The following is a 12314-nucleotide window of genomic DNA, read 5'->3' on the forward strand; positions in this document are numbered from 1 at the left end:
AACCTCTAGTGACTAGAGTCTACACTAAGTACTTGAAGATGGAATGTCCACGATTTGATGGGATTGATTTTCGAGGATGGTTGCTCAAAATAGAATAGTTCTTTGAGGCTGATCAGACAAAGGAACAGGACAAGGTCAAAGTTGTTATGATGCACTTGGAAGGTAAAGCTCTTCAATGACACCAGAGGTTCATGAAGAATAAGGGTAAGATTGCTGAAATTCCTTAGAATCAATATGTTATGGAGATGAGATCTAGGTTTGACGAAAATGAATTTTCAGATTCTAAGTTTAAGCTTGCTAGTTTAAAACAAATTCATACTGTAGATGAGTATTATGAGGAGTATGAAAGCCTTTTGAATATGATACCATTGTCTGACGAGCATGCCCTCAGTATTTTCACTAGCAACCTCAACCCTGAAATATCAAAACCTGTTAGGATGTTTTATCCAAAGACTTTAACCCATGCATATAACCTAGCCAAGCAAATGGAATCTCTAAGATTCAATTTACCTAGAAAAACTTTCACTCCCTACAAAAATCCCTTAGCAGCTCCACTTTTACAACATATCATCCCAAACACTTCAAAACCACTGTTACCTACACCTAAAAGCCCCTTCTTGACTTACACTCAACCTCAGAAAATATCAAACATTGTCGTGACCTATAAAACCCCTAATATGAAGTCATACCTTAATCCACCAAAGAACAACAAGTTTCCTACAAAAAAAAGAAAGGATAGAAGGAAGAAAGGGCTGTGCATGTTGTGTGGAGTGAAGTTTACTACGGGACATAGGTGTATGAGATCTCAATAGTACCGGTCATTGGTTGATGAGAGTATAGAACCAACCAAAGAACAGGAGGAGTTCTTTAATTGTTTGGAGTTGTTTAAAGATAACAATGAAGACAGTGAAAGATTAAATAGAGCCATATTATCTTTACATGCCTTGAGTGGAACAGCTGGGCCACAAACTATGAGGATTCAAGGAAAAATTAAAAATCAAGTGCTAGTCATTCTAATTGATTATGGAAGCGCTCACAATTTCCTTGATCAAGCTATGTCTAAGAGATTAGGCTGTAAAGTGTCTTCTGTTGCAGGCATGCCAGTTACAGTGGCTAATGGCAATCAGTTAATGGTGAAGCAAGTATGCAAGGGGGTGCAATGGAAAGCTCAAGGGTTGTGGCAATGCAAGGACTTTCGTTTACTTCCACTAATGGGGTGTGATATGGTGTTGGGAGTGCATTGGCTACAAAATTTAGGTCCTATTGTATGGGACTTTGCCAATTTAACTATGCAATTCATAATAACAGGCAATAATTACTACCTACAAGGGATAATTGAAGGCAAGGAGAAAATGGCTACTAAGAAGCAACTAGCTAAAATGAAGTTAAGCTCTACCAGCACTTGTGTAATGATGTTGGCAGGGTTGCAAACACCACAATCATTATCAGTTTCAGCTGGAAGCCAAAAGAATTGTGAGTTACCAACAGAGTTGCAAAAGTTGTTATCCAGGTTCTCAGGGTTATTCGAGATACCTAAGGAGTTACCCCCAAAAAGAGCTCAAGATCATAAAATGCCACTAAAAGATGAATCATTAGCCATTAAAATCAGACCCTATAGATATCCTGCCATTCAGAAGATTGAAATTAAGAGGTTGGTGGCTGAAATGAAAGAATCTGGTTTTATTAGGACAGCACCAACTCTTTTGCAATTAAACAAATACACCATAAAGGATAAGTTTCTTATGCCTTTGGTTGATGAACTTTTGGTTGATTTGACTGAAGCTTGTTGGTTTTCTAAGTTAGATCTTAGATTTAGTTATCACCAAATTCAAATGGATGATGGAGATATCTACAAGACTGTATTTAGAACCCATTTTGGGTACTACAAATTTCTGGTAATGCCTTTTGGCTTCACCAATGCCCCTTCCACCTTTCAGAGTCTTATGAACAACATCCTTTAGCCTTATCTCAGAAGATTTGTGCTTATCTTCTTTGATGATATTCTTATATACTCTGCTAGCTGGGAGAGTCATTTGTTGCATTTGTTCAGAATCAATTATTTGTCAAATTATCTAAATGTGTGTTTGCTGCAACTCAAATGGAATATAGGGCATATTATTAGTCAGCAAAGAGTGGCTATGGATGACAAGAATATAACTTGTGTCTCAGAATGGCCCATTCTTAATTGTGTTTAGGAGTTCAGGGGATTTTTTGGCTTAACAGGCTACCATAGAACGTTCATTAAGGGGTACAGTTCAATTGTAAACCATTAACTAAGTTTTTGAAAAAGAATGGATTTTCTTGGAATGCAGAAGCCGCAAAGGCCTTTGCAGCACTCAAACAAGCAATAATGATTTCTGCTCCTGTGTTGGCTTTGCCTGATTTTAACTCAACCTTTATCATTGAGTCTGATGCATCTAACTTGGGCATTGGGGCGGTGTTAAGTCAGAAAGGTTGACCTATAGCATTCTTCAGTAAGGCTTTATCTCTTAGACGCCTGCTCTTATTAGTCTACGAGAAAGAGATGTTAGCTGTATTAGCAGCTATTAAAAAGTGGAATTCTTACTTAACTGGTAGGCATTTTCAGATTAAGACTGATCATCAAAGTTTTAAATTTCTTCTAGATTAGAAGACTAATACCCCTGCACAGCAGCTATGGGTTGTTAAGATGATGAGTTATGACTATGAATTGATCTTCAGGAAAGGGTCTTCTAACTCAGTAGCTGACACTTTATCTAGAAGACCACAGGCAATGTTATGTGCGATTTCACTCATTGAGAATGAAATAGTTGACAGAATCAAGCACTCTTGGGTTGAAGATTCTACAATTGTTAAGCTGATTCACATAATTCAGCATGATCAAAGCCGTTCTTCCAAGTATACATGGCAGAATGGCCAATTAAGATGAAAAGGGAAATTGGTAGTAGGGTCTACTACTGGACTCAGACAAGAGTTATTAAAATTTTTTCACAATTCAGTCTCTAGTGGACATTCAGGTGTAGAGGCTACAATGAAAAGGATGGCTAGTGTTGTCTATTGGAAGGGCATTAAGTAGGAAATTAGACTGTTTGTCAGACGATGTTCTATGCGGCTGGCATGCTTAGGTTGTTGCAACCATTACCAGTTCTAGATAGAATTTGGACTGATGTTTCAATGGACTTCATCGAAAGATTAACTAAATCCTTTTGTAAGGAAGTCATCATGGTAGTTGTGGATCAACTGAGCAAATATACTCATTTTATCACTCTTTCTCATCCCTAATCTTCTCATACGGTGGCACAAGCCTATTTAGATAATGTTTATAAACTGCATGAAGTTCCAAACAGCATTGTTTTAGACAGAGACAAGATTTTCACTAGTTTGTTTTAGAATGAGTTATTCAAACTGCTTGGTACTGAGCTGAAAATGTCGACTGCCTACCATCCTCAGACTGTTGGGCAATCTGAAGTGGTTAATAGATGCTTAAAAACCTACCTTCGATGTGTGTTTGGTGAAAGACCAAAGGATTGGGCTAAATGGGTGCCGCTAGAAGAATGGTGGTACAATATCAGCCATCACACTGCTATTCAATCCACACCCTATGATGTTGTGTATGGACAAGCTGCCACAACGCATATGCCCTATATTCCTGGTGATTCTAAGGTGGGAGAGGTTGATAGGAGTTTGCAGGCAAGAGAAGTAACAATCCAGCTTTTGAAATTTCATTTGACTCGAGCTAGGAATAAAATGAAGCAACAGGCTGACAAGCACAGATCTGACAGATAGTTTAATATTGGTGATTGGGTGTATGTTAAACTTCAGCTTCATAGGCAGAAATCTGTTGTTAATAGATATCCTCTTAAGCATACAGCTAAGTTCTTTGGACCTTTCAAAGTGTTGGATAAAGTGGGACTTGTGGCAAATAGATTGGAGTTACTAGCAGATGTTCGTATTCATCCAGTTTTCCATGTGTCACAGTTCAAGAAGCATGTGGGAAAAGAACCAACACAAGCACAGTTACCTTTACTGGATGCTGATGGAGTCATAGCTAAAAAACCTGTAACAATTCTGGACAGGCGTATGAACATGAGAAGAGGTAAGTTGGTCACTGAAGTGCTAGTGCAATGGAGCAATTGCTTTCCTGAAGATGCCACCTGGGAAGTCTTCTATGATCTACAAAAGCAATATTCTTCTTTTGATCCTTGAGGACAAAGATCTTTACAAGGAAGGGTAAATGTTACAGGCTGTGCTAAAGTAATGGACTTCCTGGGCTAATTGGGTGTTATTCATGTCCAGTTCAATAAACATAAATCTATTTTATATGTTTGTTAAGTCAGTTAATATGGGATTAGTTATAGAGGTGCTAATTACAAAGAGGTCGTTGGTTTTTTGTTGAGACATTATTTTGTTATATATGATGTATTGGAACTGAAATCAGTTGATGAATATACAATATAAAAAATTCCTATTTCTTTCTCTCGATTCTTCTTCTCCTTTCTCTTATCAAGTTGTGCAAGCACTCTGTTGCAGCTTCATCTTCTTCATCCCATTCAACTCATATCAGAAGCTTTGAGGATACAGTCATAACTTAGGGTTTAACGGGAGAAGACTGCCTTCCTTAGTTTTTTAGTTTATACTGTGGGAAGGAAACGAAGGGGAGAGAGAGAGAAAGAGAGGGAGTTAAGAGCCAACGTGATAGGAAGAGGAGATTAGAGGAACGAACGAATAACTTGAAACCTTATCTCTATTGAAATTGATGCCGGCTTGTCACAATGATTTTTTTTTTTCTACTCAACTGAGTTTCTATTTTCAACTCACTATTTATAATTTTTCGTTCGTAAGTATACTTTAACTAGCTGCTAAAACTAGATGCACGCGTAATGCGTTTCGTGGTTGTGGGTGAGTGGTGTTGTAATTTTTTTTTTTAATTATAAATTAATAATTAAATATCTATATAATATTTTCGTTAAAAATATTTATTTATAAAAGCATAAGAAAATTAGAGAAAGAATAAAAATACAAAAAGAGAAAAGATTTGACTAATCAATGATTTTGAATATAAATTATTCTGGATCTTATCTTTGAAAAAGCATAGAAAGATTATTTGTTTTTTGTAGATCAAGAATAATAGAATTTTACATTTTGGTATAAGAAATAAAATTGGTAGCTACTAAAAAATTCTAAATTTACATGGCTTATATTTTTTAATACACTAACATCATATTTTAAATAAAAAATAAAAGAACATATGTTCATGCATATTTTGATATTTTTAACATAAATATTAATTATTATTTGATTTCTTTAATGTAAATACCAATTATCATTTTAGTACGGAGCTGAACCAAGAATAAGTAAATACATGTAGGAATAGAGCTAGCAAAATGAATTCGAAGTTGAAAAATCCTTCAATTAGACCAAATTTTATTTGACAAAAGTGATTACTCAGTCGAATTAACTTGAATCTAAAATATTTAAATGACCCAGAATTAATTTAATTTTATAACTCAATAACTCCCGAAATTCCATGAACAAAATACCAAAAATGTCCACTAGAAATTATTATCAAGTCCATATTCAATAAAAAGAACAAAATAAGGCAGATGGGGAGCAAGCACTATGTGGCAGCTGAGGCCACCCCAACTCAGTTTTTATATATACCGTAGATAAATGCTATCACATCTGACTGGGTCTGTAAGGAGGCACTATACCAGCTGGTGGTGATACGCCACTCTGTCCTTGCATTTGCATCATCCCGGGAGTCATTTGAGGCATTGGGGCTGGTGGCATGTAAGGATGATGATTAGTCATCTGTACTGGCATGGATTGCGGCGGTGCTGGAACAGCTGAGGCCCATCCAGCTGAAGGTTGAGGAGGCATCATAGGTTGCTCTAGACCTGGAGCATATCGAGTCCCATTGTATTGATGAGCAGCCGGGCCCATTGTTTGAACTGGCTGTGAATTAACCATGGTAGGGTTAGGGATTGTGTAATCTCTGCTCCTATCATTGTTGACCTGTAACGAACAGACCAACCATATTAGACTGAGCTTCTTTATCTTTAAAAGTTGCAACCTAAAGACCAAACAAAATCAGCAATGTAATTCAATCAATGCAATGCAACATAGCAGGATTCTGAAGAACTCTAAAGAACTCCCCCACCCCCTCCCTCTTCACTTCCTCACACCCTTTAAAAAACCATGAAAAAGTACCAAGAAAATGCGCGGCCATCAATTTTGCCACTAAGCTAAACTATTGCATCAAAACAAACCATTTAGATAACAATCAGAAAATTGTATCCTCCAAACACCTTTATACTGAGATCAGTATGGCGTGAATATGAGATATGAAGCTTGCAAAACCCTCCATCATATATGCAGTGCCCTTCCAAGGCCTCCTTGGCAACAACGGCTGTCCGAACATCTGCAAAACATGGGATGGAACCATTAATACTTAAATTTAAGGAATGGCCAGAATAATGCATACAGTCTCCTTCCGATGTTCTAGCCTAAATATAAAAAGAATAATGGGTTAAGCCATAAATACTAAGGTCGAATTTGTTTCAACAAGCACTCTCAATCTAACAATAACCTTTTTTATCACTAGTCAGAAATTCTGGAAGGTTAACAACAGACCATCTTGATGGAAGAAGTATCACATTTAGAGGCCTAATTTAAGACAAGACAAATAAACATATTTAAACATTACCAGGATACTGAATTAGAGCCTGCACTCCACCGTTCTTATCAAACATGGCAATCTTTTGAACATGGCCAAAAGCAGAGAAAACCTAAACATGGGACAAATACATACAGAAAATTATGAATAATCAGTCTGAGTTGACATACTATACAGTCATATTCCAGTAATTGTAAATACCATTTGTAGCACATCCAAAGTAACAGCATACTGCATGTTCTCGATAGATGCAAGTAATACGTTACTCTCAGGTTCTAGTTTTTTCCCATCAAGACCCAAACTGAACTGCAATGTTGACAAATGAATCTCATTAAAAAAGAAAAAATAGTAAACAAACACTATAGAATCCAGCGTAGTAATGCAGTAAAATTATCATTTCTCAGTAGAAATAAAGGTTCACAAAAGTTGAATCTTGAAGCATGTGACACCTTGCAAGAGAAAAAATTAGACATAATCATTTTAATAAATTTATGGCAAGTACCTTGGGCTAAAACAAAGGGTGTGTGCTAAGAAAATGTATCTAGTAAAAAATTCACAGAGAGCTATATTAAAATTCTAACTGCTGTTAAGAAATTCAACTGTCAATAGAATATTGTTTACCTGGCTGCTTCCATCAATAGCCGAAGGAGCAACAGGAAGATAGGGATTGGTATAGTCCCTGAAGAAAAAAAGAAAAGGAGGCAAACAATTTTTGTAATTACCATACGATAGAGAAAATGGAGATCACTAGCAGAGAGATGAGCAGCAGCACCAGCAAAACGTAAGGCAACAAGGAATGGATGAAGAGTTCATATATGCAATCAAATACTAACTGCCATGAAAATTATTGATTCATTAGCAACATCAGAACCAATTATGTGCTTGAATGTGATACATATGATTAATAATCAGATTCCATGAGAAGACATGAGGAATACCTGCTCCTGTGGCTCTGAAATTTCACACTCAAATCTGTATGAGCAGAATACGTGATCCTAAGCGTACAAGGAGCTATATTTTCAGAAAGCAGATACCTGAAAACCCAGCGCAAAGTCAGAAGATCATTGTGAAGGAAAATCAACGGCCACAAAAGAACAACATAAGCTGTAAGATTAAATCTTTGCTTGTGGAGGACACCTTTGTTAATTATAGTAACTATACTTTATTCTAACTTGGTGAGTTGTCTATATACTTTATCAAGGACTAAAAGAACACAAACAAGTGGGAATGTTGCAACCCTTAACAGAAACATTCAATCAAAAGTTTTAGGGCCCAATAGACATACGTGCTCAATGCAAGTGCACCATGTCTACAGCTACATGGTCTATTATAGTTGAACTAAATACCGTGTTTAACAATTAATACAACTGTCACCTAGGAATGATTCGTCCATCCAAGGCATTTTTTGCTGACGTGGCTGTTTCTGCATCTGAAAACTGCACCAATGCCTACACAAAAGAAAGGGTATTGAATGAACTTATTTTCAAAGGCTGAAGCAAACCAACCAATACCAAAAGAAGGAGAATTGACCTGGAATCCAGCTGTCTTCTCAAAGGTAGTAATTTTATGCACAAATCCAAATGCTGAAAATACCTGCGTTATTAACTACTTTAAAAAGGGGAACAGACAAAATCAAGTAAAAGAACTGCAAAAGGCAATTTCAAACTGTAATTCACTCCAACAGATTTGCCAGAAACTAAGGAATGGGGATAAGTCCTACATATCCCAATCTTCAGCATAGAGACATGAGCAAAAGAACTTGTTAACAGAATACAGCTTGACAATTGCACTGATACAATTCAGATTTTCCAAGGAGGTTAACAATATATTAGTACATGTAAAATCAATGACTTCACCAGGGTATTAGAATGCCGCAAAAGATAAATAGAATGAAGGATGAAAGAACTAACCAAGTAGTGCTAAGAAATCTCACATCTTTCCAAATAAAACAAAGCTACGCTTCAGGCTGCTCAAATTTCAATTTTTATCAAGTTTTCATGGGATAAATAATTCCCTCAACTTCAAAGTAAAAAATCTGATCCAATCACTGTTTTTTCTAAAGATAAAAGATAAAGCTCCACCAGCTTCAAATAAATTAAAGCAAAATACAGATGCAGGGACTGATATTAATCGCTTTAGCATTTAAAATGTTAAAGCCCATATCCAAGGAAGTCAAAGGCAAATGTTGCAATAAGCCCCAGATTCTAGGATCAATCAAGGTGCAAGGAACAAAGAAACTCTCAACTACGGATGGGCACCTAGTTGTAAAACAAGTTGATATATATATATATCTCAGGAAATCTGTGTCTCTATATGACAAAGTTACAGATTAGGTACCTTTTCAACATCAGGCACTAAAGAAGATTAAACTTGTAGATTACATACTTCCTTAAGAAAAATAACCACTGTTCTTTAGTAGAATAATTTCCATGCAAATGATTAACTCACTTTTCAAAAGCAGATATAGCTATATGGACTTTTAAAAAAAATTTTAGACCGTGACAACTAGCTACCTCATATTATTCATATATGATTTCTGGACTATATTAATAACAATTACAGTTTATTTTTTTTTCCAACTGGCAAGAGATAAGTATGTTTGCATGAACACATAGGGGCAGAAGCATCTTTCCATCTTCAAGGGCTTTTATTGATGATATTCATTCATTCTGTGAATAAAGGACGTCAGTGGACAATAAACAGTGCTGATTAGATGACTGATTGGCTAACTAATCATGGGTCTTCAAACTTTCTACAAAATAACTGCCAAATTAGGGAGGCACTTGGCTTAAGCACCTTTTGTTCTACTAAGATGGTCAGCTATGCACGAAAGCAGGCACCTCCCTTAAAGTTACCATGGATTCAGGGTTCTAAGACACTTGTTTGGTACATTGCTTCACCTAAGTGCCAAGAAAAACAGAGGCACTCAACTAGACTACCCAGCTCATGTTCATGAGGAGTGAAGATTTAGACACTCAGCAAAGCTTGCACCTAATTTATTGCACAATTTATAATACAGACCATATGTACAAAATCATAAATGGAGAACAAACTTCATAGAAACTTCATTTCATGCAGCACAAGCGAAAACATGGTGACACAAAGCATCTAAAAAGTTCAAGGCAGAAGGATGTACATGAAAGAAGAAATGAAAAATCCTAAATGGTAGGAATAGGAGGTAAGTAAGGAAGAGTAGGGAAGAGAGAGGCAGTGTTAAGGAAAGGAGAAAGGAGACAAACACACATGTGCTCTTTCTCCCGATGCACTAAGCTGCCATTGGAGATAATTCCCTTGACATGATCCTGCTGATCCATTGACATTCATGTCAAAACAACAAAAAGCTTTTTTCCCAAAAGAGCATGACAATAACTACACAATCCTAGTAACTATCTAAATTCATATCAAGCAACAACCTAGAAATAATAACTTCACACCCTTCTAAACCAAAAAGACAAATAGACCAAGGTCTTCCTTACCAAATGCAAAACATCTATAGAAACAAGCCGCGCATCTTGACCTTCTATTGTTACCAACAGAACATTTCCGGCAACATCCGCGGTCGTTTTGTTGTTTACAATCTCTTGCCTGTTAGAATATTGTAGGTAGACCGTTTTGCCCCTTACTTGAGCAGGCTCAGAAGATGATGCATAATATGATATCATAGCAATAGCCTGATTTAAATCAGCCTAAAAAACCGTAAAAAAAAAAACACAATTACTATAATTATTGAAGTAAACGGAAGAAAGTTAAAAACAAAAAAGAAAAAAAAAATCTGATTAAACTTACGAATTCAATGAAAGCTTGATTACGATTGGCTCCAACATTGCACTTGGTGTTAACGACCTTACCAAACGGCTTCCCCAGCTCGATCAACTCTTCCTCCGTACACTCCCATGGCAAGTTTCTCAAATGCAGCACCTTAGATGGGGGTTGAGTGTAACGGAACTGCGGCTGACTTGATGCCGACGCCATTCCGTTCAGGAACCAAACCCTATAAAAATCTTCGCCAGAAAATAAGATTCGAAACCCTAAATGCTCAAAAATTAAAAAAACATTAAACTTTTAATATCAAAGCGAAATATATATCTATAGATTGATGAAAATCAGGGAAAACAGGGGAAACCTGGAAAAAAAAAAGAAGAGAGAATCCGTTGGAATTTTCTAATGTTTGTTAAATTAGGGTTTCAGAAAGGATGGGGAAGTGTGTGGTTGGATTACTTTTCCTCTTATCGTGGTTTAGGGATGGGAATAATGTTGGCGTCGGATGGAGGGGTGTATTGAGCACCCCGCTGATGTTAGCAAGTAATTAAAAAAAAAAAAAAGGGAACGATTGGGTAAATTGGATACATTTTCAGCGAAACGAAAACGGGTGTAGTTTAGCCGAGGCGGCGTCTTTCGTTTCTTTCTGGTACCAGTGTAGTAAATTGTAAATATATCAAAGAAACTAATTTAAAAAATTAAAAAGTCGTTTGCTTTGAATATAAATTTAATAGTTGTTTACTTTGAATATAAATTTAATAACATCCTATATATAAATTTTATAGATATACTATCTTATTAAGGGTATTTTTAGGTCATAAAAATATAATTATTTTTTATTCTAAAAAAATAACTCACAATTGAAATAGAGTATTTGAACCATTTAGTCCAATCAATTTATATAAATATCTTCACTCTCTCTAATTAAAAAGAGAGTCAATTCTTTTTTCAACTCTCTTTTTTTTTTTAAAGATATTCTCTTCAATTCTCTCATTTTTATTTTTGAGTGCTTCTTTCAACTCGAACTTAGTATAAACAAATGGCACATAAGGTAAAGATTTTTCTCAATAAATTTAAGAATGGCACCACAAAAAGATAGAAGAGCTTGAATCCAGCTCGACTAAAGAGTTCAAATCTAGCTCGACCAAAAAGCTTAGACTCAACTCTATAAAAAAAGTTTGAACTCAGTTCAGTCAAAGAGTTCAGATTAAACTTGGCCAATGAGCTCAGATCTGTATATTAGCTTTAGAAAAACCTTTTCTTGATAAAACAACATGACCAAAAAGCTCAAATTCAACTCGATCAAAAAAGTTTGGATCTTTAAAATACCTTTATAAAGGTTCAATTTGACAAAACAGCTCGACCTAAGAGTTTAGACTCAGCTCAGTCAAAAGAGTTCGCATTTACAAAATGTCTTCATGAAAGTTTAACTCGACAAAACAACTCGACTTAAGAGTTCAGACTTAACTCGACCAAAAGAGCTTGGATTTACAAAATATCTTCATAAAAGTCTAATTCGATAAAATAACTCAACCAAATAGTCAAACTCAACTAGGTCAAAAGAGTTTAGATTTGCAAAATGCTATCATAAAGGCCCAACTCGATAAAATAGCTAGACATAAGAGCTCGGACTCAACTTGATTAAAAAGAATTCGAATTTACAAAATGTCTTCATAAAGATCCAACTCAATAAAATAGATCAGCCTAAAAGCTTAGACGTAACTCGACCAAAATAGCTTGGATCTATAAAATACCTTTATAAAGGCCTAACTCGACAAAATAGCTCGATCTAAGAGTTTAGAATTAGCTTAATCAAAAAAACTTGAATCTATAAAATACCTTAATAAAGGCCCAATGATAAAATAGCTTGGCTAAAGAGCTTGGACTCAACTCAATCAAA

At 35.8% G+C, this 12314-nt stretch overlaps 2 protein-coding genes across 5 annotated transcripts; one reads left to right on the top strand and one right to left on the bottom strand.

Moving 5' to 3' along the window:
• Nucleotides 1–239: 239 nt before the first annotated feature.
• Nucleotides 240–4185, top strand: LOC149513994 (uncharacterized). The gene is made up of 7 exons (XM_089745734.1): nucleotides 240–431; nucleotides 813–1895; nucleotides 2291–2439; nucleotides 2701–2877; nucleotides 3105–3204; nucleotides 3370–3669; nucleotides 3802–4185. Exons 1-7 carry the CDS (start codon nucleotides 240–242, stop codon nucleotides 4183–4185), a joined length of 2385 nt encoding a protein of 794 aa, XP_089601860.1.
• A 1273-nt stretch (nucleotides 4186–5458) lies between these two features.
• Nucleotides 5459–11068, bottom strand: LOC111280663 (polypyrimidine tract-binding protein homolog 2-like). Of its 4 annotated transcripts, XM_089746360.1 has the most exons (12): nucleotides 10779–11065; nucleotides 10442–10683; nucleotides 10132–10341; nucleotides 9895–9960; nucleotides 8186–8248; nucleotides 8030–8103; nucleotides 7594–7689; nucleotides 7277–7334; nucleotides 6857–6961; nucleotides 6686–6767; nucleotides 6288–6400; nucleotides 5459–5994 (listed from the first exon to the last, which is right to left on the bottom strand). In XM_089746360.1, exons 2-12 carry the CDS (start codon nucleotides 10625–10627, stop codon nucleotides 5656–5658), a joined length of 1392 nt encoding a protein of 463 aa, XP_089602486.1. In that variant the 5' UTR covers nucleotides 10628–10683; nucleotides 10779–11065; the 3' UTR covers nucleotides 5459–5655. The 4 variants fall into 4 exon arrangements, with proteins under 4 accessions (XP_089602486.1, XP_089602484.1, XP_022723815.2 ...); XM_089746358.1 differs by lacking the exon at nucleotides 9895–9960 and having other exon boundaries at nucleotides 10442–10646; nucleotides 10779–11068; XM_022868080.2 differs by lacking the exon at nucleotides 9895–9960.
• Between the last annotated feature and the right edge of the window lie 1246 nt (nucleotides 11069–12314).

The sequence above is a fragment of the Durio zibethinus genome, chromosome 17, assembly GCF_047325235.1.
Source record: "Durio zibethinus cultivar Kanyao isolate XHJ-2024 chromosome 17, ASM4732523v1, whole genome shotgun sequence".
NCBI lineage: Eukaryota > Viridiplantae > Streptophyta > Magnoliopsida > Malvales > Malvaceae > Durio > Durio zibethinus.

Coding starts and splice junctions, on each gene's coding strand:
- LOC149513994 (XM_089745734.1), top strand. CDS start 240: ATGGAGATGAGATCTAGGTTTGACGAAAATGAATTTTCAGATTCTAAG. Junction 2,878..3,104: donor GATCAAAGCCGTTCTTCCAA/GTATACATGGCA, acceptor TGGCATGCTTAG/GTTGTTGCAACCATTACCAG. Junction 3,670..3,801: donor AGGTTGATAGGAGTTTGCAG/GCAAGAGAAGTA, acceptor GTTAAACTTCAG/CTTCATAGGCAGAAATCTGT.
- LOC111280663 (XM_089746360.1), bottom strand. CDS start 10,627: ATGGCGTCGGCATCAAGTCAGCCGCAGTTCCGTTACACTCAACCCCCA. Junction 10,342..10,441: donor ATCAAGCTTTCATTGAATTC/GTAAGTTTAATC, acceptor ACGGTTTTTTAG/GCTGATTTAAATCAGGCTAT. Junction 7,335..7,593: donor TTTCAGAGCCACAGGAGCAG/GTATTCCTCATG, acceptor TTTTTTCTTCAG/GGACTATACCAATCCCTATC.